Source organism: Colossoma macropomum, unplaced genomic scaffold (genome assembly GCF_904425465.1).
Source record: "Colossoma macropomum unplaced genomic scaffold, Colossoma_macropomum, whole genome shotgun sequence".
NCBI classification, from domain to species: domain Eukaryota; kingdom Metazoa; phylum Chordata; class Actinopteri; order Characiformes; family Serrasalmidae; genus Colossoma; species Colossoma macropomum.
Genome location: NW_023494790.1, coordinates 33094632 through 33114438, shown reverse-complemented (window position 1 = coordinate 33114438; position 19807 = coordinate 33094632). Strand labels below are relative to the sequence as shown.

General features: G+C 39.1%; 1 protein-coding gene across 9 annotated transcripts in view; it reads right to left on the bottom strand.

The window, feature by feature from the left end:
• Positions 1-224: 224 nt before the first annotated feature.
• The window catches only part of scn4aa (sodium channel, voltage-gated, type IV, alpha, a), a 46704-nt gene continuing 27121 nt past the window's right edge, over positions 225-19807 (bottom strand). For 7 of the 9 annotated variants that reach the window (XM_036573130.1, XM_036573137.1, XM_036573132.1 and 4 more), the window contains 14 exons: positions 19316-19445; positions 17018-17256; positions 15751-15924; positions 15173-15529; positions 8438-9059; positions 8151-8305; positions 7800-7973; positions 7548-7670; positions 6513-6791; positions 6152-6205; positions 5912-6049; positions 4959-5063; positions 4535-4805; positions 225-4179 (listed from right to left, as the gene is read on the bottom strand). In XM_036573130.1, the coding sequence (XP_036429023.1) occupies positions 2888-4179; positions 4535-4805; positions 4959-5063; positions 5912-6049; positions 6152-6205; positions 6513-6791; positions 7548-7670; positions 7800-7973; positions 8151-8305; positions 8438-9059; positions 15173-15529; positions 15751-15924; positions 17018-17256; positions 19316-19445 (4113 nt within the window). In that variant the 3' untranslated portion in view covers positions 225-2887. The remainder of the gene's footprint in view (positions 4180-4534; positions 4806-4958; positions 5064-5911; positions 6050-6151; positions 6206-6512; positions 6792-7547; positions 7671-7799; positions 7974-8150; positions 8306-8437; positions 9060-15172; positions 15530-15750; positions 15925-17017; positions 17257-19315; positions 19446-19807) is intronic. The other 2 variants (XM_036573136.1, XM_036573139.1) reach the window with 2 other exon arrangements.

The window sequence follows — 19807 nt, the reverse complement described above, 5'->3', positions numbered from 1 at the left end:
TGAGCAGAATGTATATACAGGCAAAGCAGTTAGAAAGCCTAAAGCACTGAAGCCTCTCTTATTTTTCAGAGCATAACATGTAACAAGTAATCAAAAGCTACATGCAGTAAAAATACAATCTACACAAATGCGTTGATGTTTCTTGCCTTGAGACAGATTTGAATCCCACAAGATTTTTTTGCAAGGAAAGACAAATTCTAAAAACACAAATAGTCTACAGCAGATAAAGAAAACTCTCGAAAGTGCTTCATTTATTAATTTACACATTTTCAGAGGAGTAAGACGTTTCATTACGTTAAGACTTAAGATCTCAAAGAACTCAAACCAATGCATTACAAAAGGAACATAAAACAAAATATATGAAAATGCAGTAACACTGTATTTAAAGGCCACCTACGTAGGCACTTCATAATGCATGTATAAGCACTGAATATGATATACAAAGCAATACTAGAATATCAATAAATAGCTTCTACCAGTTATTACAAGATGTTTTATGAAGTAAATGACGTATTAATAAAAGAGGCCTTAAACTACAGTGACAGACATGTGTTGCATTTATAACACTGTTACGAAGAATCATTCTCAATTAATGGAACTTATAAAGCAGAGGGCTAGTCAAAGCTGCACTATGTATATTTTAGGGATTTTGGAGACCCCTCTGGTGGAAATGTGTAACTGCACACAATGTGTGCATGAACACTTTGTAATGTGGGTGTGCTTCAGACCCCTTCCCTGAGCGGATGATCGAAAGAGAATTCAAAGAGAACTCGGTGAAGAACTTGGAGAAGGAGGTGTCTTCTAAGGGTGTGAGTGAATTAATTACTGTTTTCATCATATCTTTAACAGTATAATGTTGATTATGGGATCATTTGAGACCTAAACGTGAAGGTAAACCTTGTTTTTGACTCACCTCAGTAACACTACTTTCAGTTTTAACAAAAGATATATTACAGAACACCACATATCAGGTCTATGGAAGTAATAATTTTCATACATCTTTCCTCAAATGTATGAAAATCGTGTCCTTGAGTAAAAACAGAAATACTCTTAAATATAAAATACAATATTACTCCAGTAAAAGATTCCTGTCTGTATTTCTACCAAAAGTACAAAAGTAGAAAATGACTTCCTTTGAAAAGTACTAGAGCATCAAAAGTAAACAAACTGTGAGTTATTACAGTTATTTTGAGTTTTTTTTTTTTAGTTATTTTGAAAAGGTCTCCTTAACTGTATTTTTGTACTTAAACTCAAGTAGAAATACAGAGAACTGATACACAGCATTCTTACCTAGGCCTTTACCTTATAAGTTCCATTATTTGGAAATGATCCTTCATAACAGTGTTATAACACTTATAACACTCCTAACACTTTAATTAAGGCCCTTTAGGTCAATGCATTATCATTCACTTCATGAAAATGTTTGTCATCTTGTGATCTCCAGCATAAGCTGTTTATAAATATTCAAGTGTTGCTTTATATGTTATTTAAACTGTATGCATGTGTTATGAAGTCCCCATGTAGGCGGCCTTCAAATACAGCATTACGGAAAATACTATTTGACAGTGTCAATAAGTTAAACCTTTCAGCCATGTCTACAACATTCAAATTCACGTGCAAGCTATCTGCTCCTTTATGATTTATAACGTGGGCAGCAGGCAGTGAATTAAACAGAATATTATAACATCACTTTTATATAAAGAATGCACTACAGATGAAAACTGTACACAGTTTTGAAAACTGTAAACATTGCAAAATAACATCACAGTCTCAGTCCACAAATAATATAAGATAATTTGAGGCGGTTTAAGAAAAAGATACTGAGATTACCCTAACCCATCTTATTGCAGTGATTATTTATTATTTATTTATTATATGTGATAGATACCTGATATAATATTGGGCAAACAATAGGCTTGATGAAACATTTTTCATGATAACTTCACATTAAGGGTGCTTTAATTTTGTTATAAATTTAGTTTGTAGGCAAAAGTCTAGCAAGCATGATTGGCAATGTATTTACATTTATTGTGTTGCTATAAACCTCTGTAAGTACATAGATAACCTGGACATTTGACATAAATTTGGTCACAGTGCACATGAAGTGCAACTTCATGAAGCATACATAAAAAGTATGACTACATGCAATGAAAGACGAGTACTACTACCAACTGTGAACTAAAACAGCACTAATAAGGCCATACCTCTCCTATTAAACGCTCTAGGTAGGCGTAATGTACTGTTTATGTATGCCTTACGTAGTTGCACATACTGCCCAATGTGACTCCGTGCCTCCCGTGAAATTGATCAGTGTCTGCTTGACTCATCTCCCTGCTGTAAACTGGCAGGCCACAAACTGGGGATTTATAAATAGTGCAAAGGAAAGTGAGGCCTCAAGACAAATTGAAGAGACTAGTTACAGCAGCTTAAAAGTGAAGAAGAAAACTTTGGTAGGGAATTTGGGCAAAAATAATGATAAACTTTCGTTAGTATCGAAAAAAGTGTGTCTTTGGAAGATGATCCTAGACGTACAAAAAATCCTGTGAATCTTAACAGAGGGATAAAGGAAAGCACTGGTCTGGTGAATCCAAAGACTGCCAAAGGAAAACAGTTTGAGTTTTGAGCAAGGAATAGGGCAACAAATGAGAAGACCAATCTGCTCCAAAAACAGATGTTGAAAAAGTGATAAAACGTCAATCCCAGACACCAAAGAACACTGTTTCATTGTTTTTAAACCTCAGCAACTCCTTAACAGTAATGTGCAATCCCATCAAACACAGTGCTTTTTGGAGCATCAGGGTTGTTATGTTTGTGCAGGTGATGCTCCATTTGAACACTTCTTTACTTTCCTCTTAAATGGAACTGACAACTGAGCAGTGTCTGCCCACTATACTATTGATTCCCTCAGTGCTGCCACCTCTGAGCTTGAGAGGTCCCGTGTAGCTGTGGGAGCAGAACGGAGAACTACCTCATTTGTGACCTCTACCGGGACCACCATCATTCGGCCTTGTGGCCGGCGGTAGATCACTGGCACCGCAAGCCCTGATGAGGTGGGGTTGGATCGCATAGGCCTGGCCTGAAGCTCCAGGACCATAGCCAACTCTGGGTTGCTGCCGTAAAGGGCGTTCATCTTGCGCGCTATTAGGCCCTCCGTTTCTGGCGGTTCCTCGTCCTCCTGCCGCCTCACCTTCTTCCTCCTGGAGCGGCGCATGAAGCTGGCATGGCGTATGGAGCGTTTGAGAAGATGTTTGCGGTACGATCTCTGTATCACTGTGGCTGCCCGCTCTTCCTCCTTCCTCTTCAAAGTGGTGGTGATGGGCTCAAAGGAGGCGGGACTGGGGTTGTTCATCTTGAACTTGGCCTCGATGCTCACCCTCATGGCTGCCATCTCAGTGGTGTCACCCAGGACCTGTTGAGTGACCGCCAGCAGAATGTCCAGGCAGTGGATTTTGTTTCCCGTTACAACAGGCAGATCCATGTTGACCAGTCTGAGTTTGTTGGGTTTGGGAATACGCAAAGGTTCCTGCAGCGCATCGACAAAGTCGAACACGCGGTCGTAGTCCAGAAATTGCGTGCCTTCGACATCAAACTTTTCCCAAGTCTCGTCAAACATCTCAAAGTCTTCCTCACACAGCGGGTCGCTACTCTCCTCTTGGGCCACGTTGAAGTTCTCCAGGATGATGGCAATGTACATGTTCACCACCACTAAGAAGGACATGATGATGTAACTGCAGAAGAACATGATACCCATGCCTGGATTCCCACAGTTTCCCCTCACATCTGATCCAGGGTTTTCGACGTTGGGGTCACAGTCAGGAGGACCGCTGTTGAGCATGGGGAGCAGAAGCCCGTCCCAACCAGCTGAAGTAGTGATCTCAAACAGGCAGATGATGCTATTTCCAAAGGTCTCAAAGTTAAAATTGTCATCAATGCCAGCTTCCTTTTTCACATAGGCAAAATTAGACATTCCAAAAATGGAGAAGATGAACATGATCAGGAAAAGGAGTAGGCCGATATTGAAAAGGGCGGGAAGTGACATCATCAGGGCAAATAAAAGCGTCCTAATGCCTTTCGCCCCTCTGATGAGACGGAGCACACGACCGATCCTAGCCAAGCGGATGACACGGAACAGAGTGGGGGACACAAAGTACTTCTCGATTATGTCCGACAGCATGAGACCTTGGGTGAGAAGAGATAAAACCAATATGAGAATGCAGCCTAAGTGTATCAGCAACAAATGGAACAGCACTGTAATATAAGCATATGAACTGAGAGCAGTCCAACACACTGGCCCAGTCCCATTTCTTATTTTTACCCCTACCCCTTGTTTTTCAGTGTCACCTTGCCCCTTGGAACTGAGTTACAAGTGGTAGTGGTTAAAATCTTCCACTAGGAAATGGGGCAACCCTCAAATAAAACACTGCCAGTCTGTAGTGAGGGGTGAAATAGGATTGGGCCATTGAGTATAGTTCATTCAAGCTCTACACTGTCTCACTCTGAACTTTTGTCAAAATGCCAACTCCTCGGAACTTACCAGCTATAGAAAGGATGACAACAATGAAATCAAAGACATTCCATCCGACAGTGAAGAAGTATTGTCTGAGCGCAAACATCTTGAGCACACACTCCCCAGTGAATACAACAATGAAAATTAGATTGATCTGGTAAAGGACATCCTCTTTCTCTTTACTCTGGTCATCTGTCTCCACCATCATGGTCACCATGTTGAGGCAAATGAGTATCATAATGAAGATATCAAAGAACTGTTGGGTGATGAGATCAAACACCATGCCCTGGATCATATTCTGAAAGAAAAACACCATCATGGAGCCATCACAAAAGAGATGTACTTAAACACAGTGCTGTCAATAAAATTGTTCTGTTACTGCTTAAGTCAGAGAAGAGAATGGAGATCAAATGAGAACAGAAGAAAGTACAATGTACTGGTTTCTACTTACAGAAGGGCGCGGTATGGGTTTGACGGGCTTCTTGGAACCCAGCTTCTTCATGGCATTGTAATACTTTTTCTGTTCCTCTGTCATGAAGAGATCTTCTCCTCCAAAGTGCAGAACAAATGATAAATAAACAATTATTCTTTGTGTTAAAAGTCAGTCAGTCCTTTTTAGACAAAAAGCAAAACAAAAAGGATATTAAAGACCCCGGGAACATAAATCTGTGTTTTCTATCTAATTAGTTTAATCTTGTTCTTGCCAAAGAGTAAACCGAATAAATGACTGATACATTTCATCATATTTTTCTTCTTTCCATTAAAGTGGGCAGTCCTAATCTTGGGTTCTTGGCTTCTGTAAGCATCTCCCTGACCAATCACAAGGCTGAAGTCTCTTGTCCTGCCCACACAAAACAGTTTCAGAGTCAGAGAAACTTAGCGAACTAAAGCTAACCCAGCATAACCAAAAGCTAGCGAGCTAGACCACCTGTCTGTAGCTGCCTGTTGTCCGTTCATTTGTTTATCCATACACCAACATTGTTTGTTCGTCCGCTCCTTCATTCACATGCTGCTTCATCCATCCATCCATATGCACATCTGTTCGTGCATTACTTTGCGTGTTGCTTTGTTTGTCCATTTGTTTGTTCGCTCGTCTGTCCGTCTGTCTGCACGTCTGTAACTTTTTACATCCAGTTACTGTCACATAAAAGCTGGATAATAATTTTAGTTTTGTATGGGGGTGGAGCAGGCTAGGAGTGTTGGACAGAGAGTTGTCAATCAAGCTGCTCATTAGCCACACCCACACAGTTCTCAGGTCTGATCAGTGGTTTTTAAGCCATGTTTTATATATTTTTCATTCAAGCTTTGATGAATGTTTAATATAACTCTCAAGTTTAGTATCATACAAACATTGTAATATTTTATGTTCCCTGGGCCTTTAATTTAGAAAGAAGTGATGCTCATCTTTTGTTTTTGCTGATTGAAGTTGTCAATGATGACACCAATGAAGAGGTTGAGAGTGAAGAAGGAGCCAAATATGATGAAGATGACAAAGTACAGGTACATGTAGAGGTTAATCTCATATGATGGCTGCTCCTCTACCTGCAAGAAACAGAAACCCCAAGTCTCATAAAATAGTCATGCTGTGGTATGTTTCTAATTCATAAACAAATTCTGAAATGCACTCAAAGGACAAAAGAGTACCTCTCTGGAATCCACTGCAGCATACATGATGTCCATCCAGCCTTTGAATGTAGCCTATGATCAGAATAGCATCTATGAGTGTTGGCCTACCAAAAAGCTATACACTAATGAGGTCAATGTGCAGCATTACCTTATATCCTCTGAAGCAAACAAAAAAGACAAGACATGACATTTATACCTTGCAATTTGTATACTTTTTAACAATATTTTTCTAGGGGCAGATTAAAACAATGATTGCATAACATTTATAAGACAAACACTTCTGAAATAATCTGAAAGCTGTATTTAGTTTCCATTCTAAAATACATACTATGTAATTACTGTATTTCAATAGACTTGAACAAAACATGGGAAAACTCACTACTTGCAGCAGGGAGAGGTAGCCCAGTCCCACATTGTCGTAGTTGACCTTGACATTGACCCAGCGCACCTCATTAGTGTACATTAATTCCATGCAGTCGCTCTTGTTGTTCACTTCCTCGATGGGGAAAAGCTCATTTGTGGTGGTGTTAATGCAGCGGTAGAACTTTCCAGCAAACAGATTGACCCCCATGATGCTGAAGATGAGCCAGAAGATTAGACACACAAGCAGCACGTTCATGATGGAAGGAATGGCACCCACCAACGCGTTCACTACCACCTGTATGAAAGGGAACAACAAACACTGAGCGTGGTACAGTCAGCCAAACAGATGTACAAATTGTACATTTCTAATCCTTGATTTCCACTCTGCAGATACTGGCCTTTTGCAAACACTTCCATAAAATACAGAAAACATGGAGAGGCCTCTTTTACTTTTATGCTTCTGAACTGTGGAACTCTAAGTTCAGACTGCAGATATATTGGATTTGTTTCTCAAATCAGATCATTTGAGATAACAGTGACAGACATCACCAGCCTATCTCTATGGGTTGCTGTGGTAAAGACGTAGGCATCAGTAACTACACAGCTATGGTGATGTGGATTTCCAACACAGATGCCGGAGAGATGGAGATGCATCTCACCCTCCAAACAATTGCTTCCGTCACTCTAGATTTGACATTGACATTGTGAATAAAGCAAAAGACACTCTGAAAGCCGCCAGAGTGTCCAGACTGAGAGCATCTGTAAATCCAATTGGAATCGCATTTCAAACCACCCTCAGTTTTTTGCTGTCCAGACTATCAAAAACCAATCTGCATACAATCTGGATATGCCAAAAATTGGATTTGGGCTGGCAGTGTGAACGAGGCCTACTACAGCTTTTATGAAGCAGTCAAACTCAGTACATACTTTAAAAAAAAACATTTGTGTGAATGTGAGAACATTACTGTTACTGAACTTTATCTGGTATGGAATGTATTATTATTAGTAGTAGTACTATTAGTGTTAGTATAATACACTGAGAGGTTCTCACCCTCATTCCCTCAAATCTGGACAGGGCACGTAGAGGTCGAAGAGCCCTGAGAGTTCTGAGTGATTTGATTGGTCCCAGCTCAGAATAGCCCAACAGATTGGCTGTTAAACTGATGAGTGAAACCTGAAAAAGAACATAGAAAAGACATAATAATAATAAATAATAAATAACTAATAATAAAACAAATAAATGTAAACAAGAGGACCACTGAGAAGCACAGACTACTGTGTTAAAAAGGAATGATGAACTCACATCAACAATAAGAAAGTCCAGCCAACACCAGGCATTGGTGAAGTAAGTCTTAAAGCCATATGCAACCCACTTCAGCAACATCTCTACTATGAAAACATATGTGAAGACTTTGTCGGCATACTCCAAGATGATCTTGATCACCCTTCGGCGCTCAATATAAATGTCCTCAAAGGCCTGAGGAAACAACAACGGTTATTCAGGTACAAAAAAACTGTAAAAAAAATCCTAAATGGTGCTTCTAAAGAAAAAAGTGCTGCTTCTTTTAGAAGGTATGTAGCAAATATCACTGCACAGGGCTGGAGAAGTTCATTATGTATGGGCTGATTTCTTTAGTTCTGAAAGAGGACACACCAGTGCTCCACTGCTGAGGAGAATCATGAAGATGATGAAGGTCTCAAAGTAGTCGTGCTCCACAATGGTGTAGCAGGCTCTGCGCAGATTCCACCAACTCTTTCCTCTTCCCTGCGTGATGTCCACATTTAGACATGGACATCGCCTTATGCAGTCTACCATGAAGGACAGGGAGGCAAGAAATGATCAACAAAGTCTTTGGAGAACTTTTTGTAGACAAACTGTGATGTTCCCTGGATTTCTGCATGTCATAGTGTTGGACTGGCATGCTTGGATAAGACACTCACTTTCAGTAAAACAGGCCTCTGGATCATCAGGCTCTGGCTCCTCTTCCTCTTCTTCCTCAGGTGGGGGCTCTGGAGGCCTGTAGTCCACTGTGCTGCACACTGAAGAGTCTTCATCATTGAGAACACCCTGACCCAACAAGAGAGAGAGACCGTGTGAGACACTAATACAATGCTGCAAAGGTATTGCAAAGCAAAGGAAACAGAGAGAACCAGTATAGCTGAACACCTTCTTTTCACTCTTGTTCCCCTCATCTGACGAATCCTCTGACTCTTCATCATCTTCAACATCAGACTCCCCCTTGGCAATGGGCACGTTCAGCGTTGGAGACTCCAGACAGTTGGTCAAACCGTCTGCCATCTTCCCTCCATCAAGGTGGTTTAAGGCAAGAGCATCCTTTTTGTCCCCATCACCTCCTTGTCCTCCTCCCCCGTCATCGTCAGCAGGTTTTCTGCCCAGGATTCGGTGGACAAGGCCAAGAACGAAGGCCTTGACCCAGTCTATGCCCCTAGTGATGCGGCCGATGGCGATCTGAAGATTGTTCATCTCACCGTCGTCGTCACCTGCTGCGAGATTGTCCCCACTGAACGAGCTGAGCAGCAAAGCAAGGAACAGGTTCAGCACCTGAAAGAGGGAGAATAATACAAAAAAAGCAAAGTTTACTCAAAAGTAAAAGCTCAAGCTCCCATATTTTGTTTTAACTCAACTAAATTAAGTCTGTCACACATAAAACTGAATGTTACCCAAACATTACTCAACTATTTTCAAGTTAAGGAAAACCTTTGATGATTTTGTATATTCAAAAGGCATTTTTGAATTGAATTAACTTGCTGCAATTTAATTTGCACTTTTGAAACCACCAACTGCAAAAAATGAAACTGCACTGCTGTTGGTTTTAATCGATTCTCGCTCATTAATGTTACTCATCAAATGTGTAAAACTCAGTATGCTGCACTGTAAAAACTGGCTCATCAATTCAACCTAAAAAATGACCTCATTAACAAGTAAATTTACTAGTTTTATTCAACCTAAATAAACAGTTTAAATTAATGATTCTTTTTATCAATGAATTTCTTTTTAATTTGTATAAAAGTAGTTCAACTGCTTGTTAAAACAGGTTGATCTGATTAGCCATTTTTTTCAGTGTGTGGTGCTTAAGTGAAATACAGTGTGTTTTGTTACATGATCTTGTTGGGTAACATTTTTTTTCCATTAGCTCCTGGCTTCAACTATTTACATACTGTGTGTTTTGTTTTACACTATAAAAATGGCTTGTCTTAAAAATCACTTGTGGTAACAAGCAACTGGAATACTTTTATTCAACTCAGACTGCTCCGTGTTTTCCCTTGCTAATTAGCTGATGAGCTGAATCAGGTGAATCAGTGTGCTGAAGTCTGCAATGTTTTGGCCCACGAAGACTGGAGCCTGATACGTGATCTGAAGAATCGTTCATTCAAAGTATTTATTTAGGTTCAATAAAACTGGTTAATTTTCTTGTAACCACATGAAAATTTTTTTACACTTTCATACACCGTAAACAATCGTTCATCAGTTCAACCTAAAAAACTTTTTGAGTTGAACAAAACTAATTCATTTTTTACCTTGAACTGACAATTTTTTTATAGTGTATATATTTTGATTGGCCACCTGGCCTTGTGTTGTTGACTGAAGGTGCTGAGTGTGGGCATGTGCTGGTGTGAGATCTCATTCACACTAAAGGTTAACCCATCAGCGTTTGGCAAAGTAGTCAATATTACTTTATCAAAAAAAGTTATGTAAATACCTATTTAAATATATAATAAAATTGGGATTTTAGGTTTGACCAACTCAAAAAGTTAAATTAAAAAAATTAGGATTTATGAGTTGCACAAACATGCATTTACGTTAATCTAACACAAACACTTTTAGTTATTCTTACATGCTGTATTTAGTATCTTTAGGTAGACTGAACTAAAGCACATAGCTGGTTTGCTCACCAATTTTTTTAGGGCAATGTTTTTGTTATATTAAGTTGTGTGAACTTATCCTTCAGTATAGTTCAAATCTAGATTTCTCTTCTTGGTTAATGAGGATAAAGTTTTTTACTCACTGCAATGCCTCAACCACACTTCAGCAATGTTTCACGAACTGGACAGACCTCACTGGCCCCACAGCAATGAAAGCTAATCTTTTTCAATCATTAATGGTGTGACTGGTATACATAACAGGTATTAGGTTTATGTCGTGTCTGTAATGACAAGGAGTCAATAAATATGATGTTGTCTGCAGGTCTGTTGGAGAGTGGCTATCTTTAGTGTCTAAAGCCAGTTAGCCCACTTCTGGGTTCCTATTTCCTTGCTTAAGATATAGATCATGGTTACAGCAGTCTGGGGGAGGCAGCTATAGGGCCTCTATGTTTGTGAGGCATGAGGAAAAAGAGCTGACAGATACAAAAGATGATGGAAAAACAAGGACAGAATATGAAAGAGAATAAAGAGAAACTATAAAGTTCCAACCCAAAGTAAAAAACAGTATGGCTCACCTCTACAGCTCCCTCCCAGAAAAGCCCACAAGAGATTAAACAAAGCTTCACTTCTGAAGAGCTCAAACAGCATTATCATCTCTCTAATAAGTTTCTGCTGAGTAAATATTAGTTTTAAATTAAAAGCCTCTGTATAGATACTTAAAAAAAACTGAATTATAGTTTACACAATTTATATCAGAATTATTCAAATTTGGACCTCAATCCAAATTTAGTCAAAGATTGTGTAACAACTGAATACAATTATTAATTACTGAATTAATTTAACAGCTAATGTCACTGGAAGGTCAATGTTTGCAAAGGGTTATATGGCCCTGAAAAAACAAGTTAGCTAGCCCAGTATCATTCGCCTTGGCAATGCGCGTCCATTAATTTGGGGGACGGAGCTTCTAATAGAGCACTGAAGGGAGGGTTGCATTTGTTTTACTGTTACCGTTCTCCAGAATCGTTCCACCTTTAACTCAAACTCAACGATGCCAAGCTGCAATACTGACGCAATTCAAAATAATTTAAAAGAGAAGTTCAGCCATGACTTCCACCCTACCTTAAGTATGTGAGTTTGTGCTCATACTTCAGTCCTGCACTTCTGCAGCTGAGCTTCATGATGCTAACAATAAGTGAAAGTTGAAACTGAACCAGATTTATCAGGCAGGAACTAATTTCAACACAGATTTAGCACTCAACCTTAACCAAGCACTGGCTCCCTTTCTCAATATACACCAGCAAAATGTTTCTGTAACGTTAGATGCTTTAGTAAAGAAACTCCTAAGCTATTAAACTGTCAAAAGTTGAGACAACATCAATCTTTGAAATATACTGCTTAACTAATAATTAATTTGGAACGTGTTGCTAACTGAAGCTAATTAATTATATTTACTTTAAGCTTTTTGGATTTAGCTCAGAATTACATAAACTACAGTCACGAGAAAGTGGTTTTACCTTAAATGAATATCGATACTTAATGGATACTTAACCCCTTACCAAGCCATGGGCCCACCGGCAGGCCCCAAGTTTTATTACAAACTTCTATAACCTAAGAAAAGCTCCATTAGTGTGCACTGAAGTCCTATTAGTTGACTAATAATAAGCCTTAGTCTGTAAGGGTTTTTTTTTCAAAATTTGATAATAAAATGGTTAAGATGTAAACAAAGTCATTCAAAGTGGCTTGGTGTGAAATGCTCTATTCTAGAGAAACTTACAGAGTCAGAATTGTTCACAATGGTGGTGACAGGAACCAGACGTCCACCTCTAAAAGCTCCCTCACAGAAAGCTACTACATGAAATTGATTATGAATGCTCTGCTTGATGTCTGAGGTGTTCTTTTATGATGGTTCTTCCGTAAGGTTTTGGCCTAAACCATGTCAAATACTAAATTAATCATGTAGCAACATTGAAAAATCGATTAAATCCCCCTTTAAATCACTGTAATAATCCATATTACCTATACAAAGGTGATAAAACTAAAGTGGGATGGTGGTGGACAACACACAGCAGGTTAACTCTGCTAACAAGAGCTGCTTCTGAAATATTTTAAAGCTACACCAGATGCACTACATTCACACAGCATGTCAAAATGACAAGACAAATGGAGCCACTGACATTTGAGTCCACATGATATTATCCAACCTCCCTAATCAGTGTAGAAGAGAGAGAAAGGAATGATATGCTGTTTGTGACCCATGCCATTTCAATGACCAATCCACCACACCTTCCACCCTGCGTCGGTATCTGGACTCCGCCTGAGCGTTCTGCTGCCTGTCAATTAGAGGATTTTGCTGATGTGCCATGCTGCGCGGAGTGAGGAGCCGCCACACATTGGATCTGCAGCCTCTGCTGCTGTGCTTCTCAGCTGTCTATGTTTGTTCCCTGCGTGCCAAGACGCTCACTTGAGCTGGGGCTTAACGCTTAGCCAAGGTCAGAACCACTGTTTGCTGGCTCAAGTCATACAACTTAAATAGAAGTCGGCGCTGTAGAAACAGTGCTTAGGCCCACTGTGCTGTTTCTCCTGAAGAAGTGGAGATGGGGGGGGCCAGATGAGGCGTGTGTATGTGCTGGCTCGCACTGGTGGGCAATGCTTTTGTTAGCTCGCTAAGATAGGCCATTTCCTTTCCTCTCTATGTATATCCCGACAGGAAATGCTTTTGGTCAAGGCCGCAATGCGCTCAGCTGCTAACAACTCATCTGTATGTACTTGTTCTGTAACATTACACGTGAAGTCAGCAGGGTTGCTTCCGTCTCACCAACTCACCACTCAGCATGAACACGTTCTCTCTCTCCCTGTCTGTGGTCAAATGTGCTCTAAGGTCAAATCTCTTAGGAATCTACCAAACACATCCGGGAGCAGATGACCTATCCAAGCTCATCAAAGCCAGACAGGCTGGAAACAAATTTGCCATTATCACAATTAAAAACTACAAGTGACCTTTCAATCAAATTAAATTAAACTAAAATTCATCTGTACAGCACTTTTTACAATGAGTGCTGTCACAGCTTTACAGAAATCTGAGACCAGGTCCCCAGTGAGCAGGTCAAGGGTGACAGTGGCAAGAAAAAAACTCCCTAAGAGCAAGAGGAAGAAACTTTGAGAGGAACCAAGACTCAAAAGGGGAACCCATCCTCTGGTTGACACCGGATAGCAAAAGAATAACATAAGAGCAATATGAATAACAAATGAAGAACTGACAATAAATATAAAATAGCAACTATTAAATAAAGAAGAGAAGAGACTTGGTCATAAGACAGAAGAATTCAGATTAACCAGTGAAAACCAAGGACTGTTACAAGTCTAACAGAGTGACAATGGCAATCAGTCAACCATGATGACACATTTGTGTGAATATGTAAAGTGCTCAGTACAGTGAATAGACCTCACACTTGCATACACAGCAAATATTGAAATGAACAATTCAGAAAATGTTTGACAAAAACTGTGCTAAAATTTCTCCGTAGGCTGAATAGGATTTTTGCTAGTGTTCTGTTAGGCTTGTCCAACTTCGTCCAAAGTCTGTCCACCAGTTGTTAAAAAGAATGTCTTTGTGGGAAGAGTAGAGATCATGTTGTGATCACTTGAGAAGTTTTTGTGCATGCTATTCATTTTTAATGGATCCATTGTTTGCTGCCCTTCTCTTGAATCATAAAACTATCAGTTTAAAATGTACGTTTGGGGTCTTTGTTGCCACCAGTGTGAACACTGCTTTACTCTTGTAGAATCCAAAGAGTCAATTGTGAAAGTCATAGAAAAGCATTGTGATAGATGTGTGGGCTATTGATGATAGGAATTTTACCACACCGAGGAGAGGGCGCATGTCACTTGAACAGCAACAACAGTACGCTAGTCAGCTGTTCCCACGGGTTGGACGGCTGGTTAGACTGTACATTGCTCTACATCCTTTTACAGATCTGGTGGACTTTCAAAGCAGTTAAACAGATTTACAGCTTCACAGGAGAGGACATGCATTTGAGTTTCTAGGGCTTTGTTGCTATCCTTACACATCTTAACACTCGCACCTAAAGATGTAAGAGAAGACAAGTCCTCAGTTATGACATTACTACAGTGTGCAATCATATAAAAAGCTGGAACTGCTGTTTCCACATAGGGGTATTTGGCACATTTGCTCTAATGCCTAGTAGTGGGTGATACACCGGTTGAACTTCTTTTTAAAGTATTAGTTTTGTCATTACTGTTATACCGATATGCAAATAAATGCAGATAATATGACACAAATGCTGATTTCCTCACCTTCACAGGTAGCAAGCCGCAGCCTAGGTAAGCTAGTCCAGTTTATTGTCAAAGAAGCAGACATCAGATTGTAATGAGTTGATGAGTTAATGGACAGGTAAAGAGAGTGGAAGGAAAAGCCAGTCTCTTGGAGTTAGCTGTTAGCCTAGCATTGAGAATAGCCTGTCTGTATTTTGTTAATTTCTGTTTTTACTATTTAGCCCAATAAAAATATTTTAGCTTCACTTCAGAATTAGTATGTATCTAGATTTAGTATGATTCTTATTTAGTGATTCTTCTTAAAAGTGAAGGGACATCCAGAATAATATGTCAAATGCATATGAAAAATATATACATTAATACATCATATCGTGATATTTACTGAAAGCGTCGGTAATGTTAATTAAGCAGTGATGTATTACTACTAATACCTGCCTTTAATGCTCCATTTTTTCCCCTCCACACCTTAAAGCTATTTACCATTGCCAGTGCACTCACCACCAGGTTTCCTATGACCATGACCATCAGAAAGACCACCAGGCACATCCCCGCACCGGCCACCTCCATGCAGTCCCACATGGTCTCGATCCACTCTCCACACAGGATGCGGAAGACGATGAGGAAGGAGTGAAAGAAGTCGTTCATGTGCCAGCGGGGCAGCTCACAGTCCTGTGCGATCTTACACACACAGTCCTTGTAGCTCTTGCCGAACAGCTGCATGCCCACCACGGCAAAGATGAAGACGATGATCGCCAGCACCAGGGTCAGGTTCCCAAGAGCTCCGACTGAGTTGCCGATGATCTTGATCAGCATGTTGAGTGTGGGCCAGGATTTGGCCAGCTTGAAGACACGCAGCTATCTCCAGCACAACCAGCAGGGGACACAAAAACAGAGCAAAAAATAACACTAATACGGATACATGTGCATAATATACACACATCAATAACCAACAAAAGGTAGAAACAGAGCAGACGGAAATAAAAATTTAATTTCTGTTTTCTAAACATTATGTATATCGTGTTGGTTAAAGACATTAAGCATTTTTCTGATATAACAGGGTTCTGGTTCAGGCTTACCAAACGGAAGGACCTGAGGACAGACAGACCCTGCACATTAGCCAGCCCCAACTCCACTAGACTGAGAGTGACGATGATGCTGTCGAAGATGTTCCAGCCCACTTGGAAGTAGTAGTATGGGTCCAAGGCAATGAGCTTAAACACCATTTCAGCTGTGAAGATGCCAGTGAACACCTGATGACACAAAATCAGTTAGAAAACATTTAGCAGTGCAAGCAAAATTCTCTCAGGACAGAAAATGCAGCGATATTCAACGCAGATTATTTTAGCCAGCTAGTTATTTTGTTTTTTAATGAAAATATTCCAGTTTTTGATTTGTAACAGAAAGTTTCACATACTTATACATCCTATTTTATGATAAATTCCCATATGAAGATGAGACTTGCATAATTCCAAAGTATTCAGTTTATTAGATATGGAGACAAAGCAGGCAGACAGGATTTTAGCTCAACTAGACAGCAGCGAGGACTTGGAAGTGACTTCATGAGGCAATTTTTATAAAATCTTTATCTAGCGATGTGTTTTTATAGTATATTTTAGCCGCTATACTGAACACAAAGCCAAGTTCATGCCACAAATGAGAAAGCTTCAGTAGGTAAACAAATGTATGCAGCCTGTGGTAATTTTTACTATATTAATTGCTAAGAAATAATGAAGAACAACTTAATTAGTTGTGGTAGTCAGTTCGTTTCATGCTCTGTTTTATTATATATTTATAAATCTATATTTTATATTTATAAATAAATATATTATATATCTATTTTATTATATAATACTATACTTACACTGTCTATTACCATTTCTGAACTGACAGCTTTGTGTAGATTTCTATTCCTTGGTTTTGCTTTCTTATTAAAGAGGTGGGACTTTTAAAACAGACTCAACTTGTAATTGTCACTTTTGCCTGTTTTCTGTTTTTATGATAAAACATTTTGTTTAAAACAATAAACTTCTAAATATGTTAGGGTCTAAACCCATTCATGTCTTTGAATGTATCTAGATTTAGTATGATAACAAAAAATGCAACAGAACTTGTAATGAAAGTGATGAAAAGTTGTGCAGTTTTATCTTGGATAAATAACAAATTTGGATTTCCTATTGTTTTGTTAAAAATCAGAAGACACGTGACTAAAATCCTGCATTTCATAGGATAAGAGACCAAAACTAAAACCTCAAAGAACATATTAAACAAATATGGGCATTAATAGGTTGGAATACTGATGGCTCTTTCACATTGCACCGTGACAACAAAAAATAGTATACCTACCAAGTTCCCGACAGTGAGCACATGCTCAAAGTCATGACTCATGGGGTAGTGTTCCATAGCCATGAATAGCGTATTCAGCACAATGCAAATGGTGATGCCCAGGTCCACGAAAGGATCCATTACCACAAAATGAACCCATTTCTTGAAGAACATCCAGGGTGCACAACAGTCCCACTTCAAGAAGATATCAGCAAACTTATACCAGCCTGGAGGACAAGGCCTCTGGGCCTCCTCCAGCTCTGAGGAAAGACAGGGAGAAACTGTATCATTCACAACAAACAACCCACCAAAATACATGTGATATATCGCTGTTGTTGGAAGAAAACCTCGTATCTCCAAAAGGAAAAAACATACTTTACTTTTAATGTTAGTTAATGGAACCAGACCCCCGCCCCTAGTTATTTTCGGCCATTTCCTTTGGTCCATTCATCATGAAATTTACACACAATGTAAAGGTCAACAGGCATTTTCAAATTATGTCAAAAACGACAAAAAATGGAGAGTCAGAATGTATCTATTCTTCAAGTAAAAAGTAAATGTTTGAGGTATTCTGTTCTGGTGGTGTGTGATGCAGTGGTGCGTTTCGCAGTGTCTTCTGGGCAGTACTGCACAAAGACAAATTAACAAACAGTCTTATGCAAAAAATGTTTTGGCACCCTTGGTCAGATGAGATTTTACTTACAAATTAACACTTCCTCGGCAAGAATCGCAATTTTTATGCAAAATTACTGTTATCTGCATAATTTAACAGTTGGGCACATTTTTTTTCTATGTAAAATTCAGCAAATAAATAGAAACTCTGGGCTAAAATAAGCAGAAACTGCCATTTTAAGTTGGTTCCCTGTAAACCCATAAGGGAAAAAATATATTCCAAATGTACTCAAATACATTTTTACAATGTATGAAAACACCCAAAAAATGTATTTGTTTTTTGTATTTATTTGTATTTGTTTTATAATTTTTTTCAATCGTGTGTAGTTTTCAGAAAGCTAACAGATTTGGAATGTAGTTCAGCATGGATTGCAGTATGTTTAACATGTATTTTAAACATACAAAAATACATGTCCATATATTTTTTCCATATGGGAAGGACGGTGAAATGTTAAATTATAATTACAAAATCAACAAAACATGTATTTAGCCATTGAATAAAGTACAAATGTCTGTGCAAAAGTCAGAGACTACCCTTCACTTATCTAATTTCCAGTCAACACTGGACATTAAGCACATTTAGCGGTTGAGGCTTTTGTGCAATTTTCTGCTAAATATGTTTTCTACTTGTTTTTCCTGACACTGAAAAATGAATAACTCATACTTAATGGCCATTTTGTATGGCAATTAAATAAATAAATGTGGTCTCTGACTTTTGCACAATACTGTAAGTAATTTCCACCCCTGTAAATGAAGTCCTACCCTAGTTACGATACACAGTAGGCAACAACAGGACAGAATAAAAGTCTTAGCAGTGTCTAAACTCAGCCCCTCGGCGCTGAAATAGCCTGAAGCTTATCACCACTCAGGGTATGTCAACAGGGCTTTCTCCACATACAATATGCTTGACCTCGGCTCCTGTGTGCTGACCTCCAGACAATACGCACTCACTAGCGGGGCGGAGTATTAACCAGAGCACACTAATCTCTGCAATTACACTTCAAATTAGAGCGCAGGCCCACTCTTCTGACTGCCTAAGCCCAACGAATTTCAAATCTAACCACTGGGACTTCACACATCTCACGCATGCAAACACACACGCTAAATAAGACAGTCACGCAAATGGCTCAGTGTGTGCTGTGTGCATTCATCTCAACCATGAAGGGATGTTAACAGCAGCGCCACTCAGTGGTGGAAAAGAGAACTTTACTTGAAGGTGTACTGCACTCCAAAATAACACTAACAGTGCTACTAATGAACGAGAACTCGTCTGTGATGTGTGATCATTATAAAAAAACAGCTTTAATCTGCTGCTTAAGGGCACAAATATGAGCTGTGGTATAAGTAGAAATACTGTGTGTAAACTAGAGGTGGGTGATATGGAAAACATATATTGTGTCACAATATTATTTTTTCAGACATCTGATCTGTTGGAACAGAGAAAAAAAGAACCTACATTTTAAAAATACTATCAAAAACTGTGAACACAGTGATGTTTATTCAATATTTCGCCCTAAATCCAGTTAAACAGATTTGTTTTGAGACCTAACGTATCACGATAACGATATATATTGTCACATTGCCCAGCCATGATGAAAACAGCAGCAGAAATGTCTAAGTCTGATACTTTTTTCTCTGAAATGGTACCTTCCATAGCTGTGGTCAGCACACTGAGCTGGCTGGCTGCTTTTTTGGACAGTCCGGGCTGCTCCAGGTACATCATGCTATGTTTCGAAGACATGGACTTATCGTCCATCATTTCCTCTTCTGGTGCTGGCTAGAGAGAAAAACTATGTATAAATAGTGCTAATAATGCAGTAGAGTTAACAGTTTTTACTCCTGGTTGGCCAACATTCTGCCAACTATAAAGCAAAAAGTGAGTTAAATACAGTGTCTTCTAGCGTCCAAATTTCCCCCTGGAGCTCAATAAAGTATGTCTATCTATCTACTGATCTAGCTCTTCTAGTTATTAGCCCAAAGCTGCTAAAATATATTGCAATTATGAAAACTAATTTGTTTCCACTCATAAGAAAACCCTGCTCTTGCAAATTACAAGACCTTGTTATACAAAATCAAGAACAATTTATCAGGTAATGTTTTTTTTAGAATCTTTGCTATAAAAAGCAGACCATATAAAAC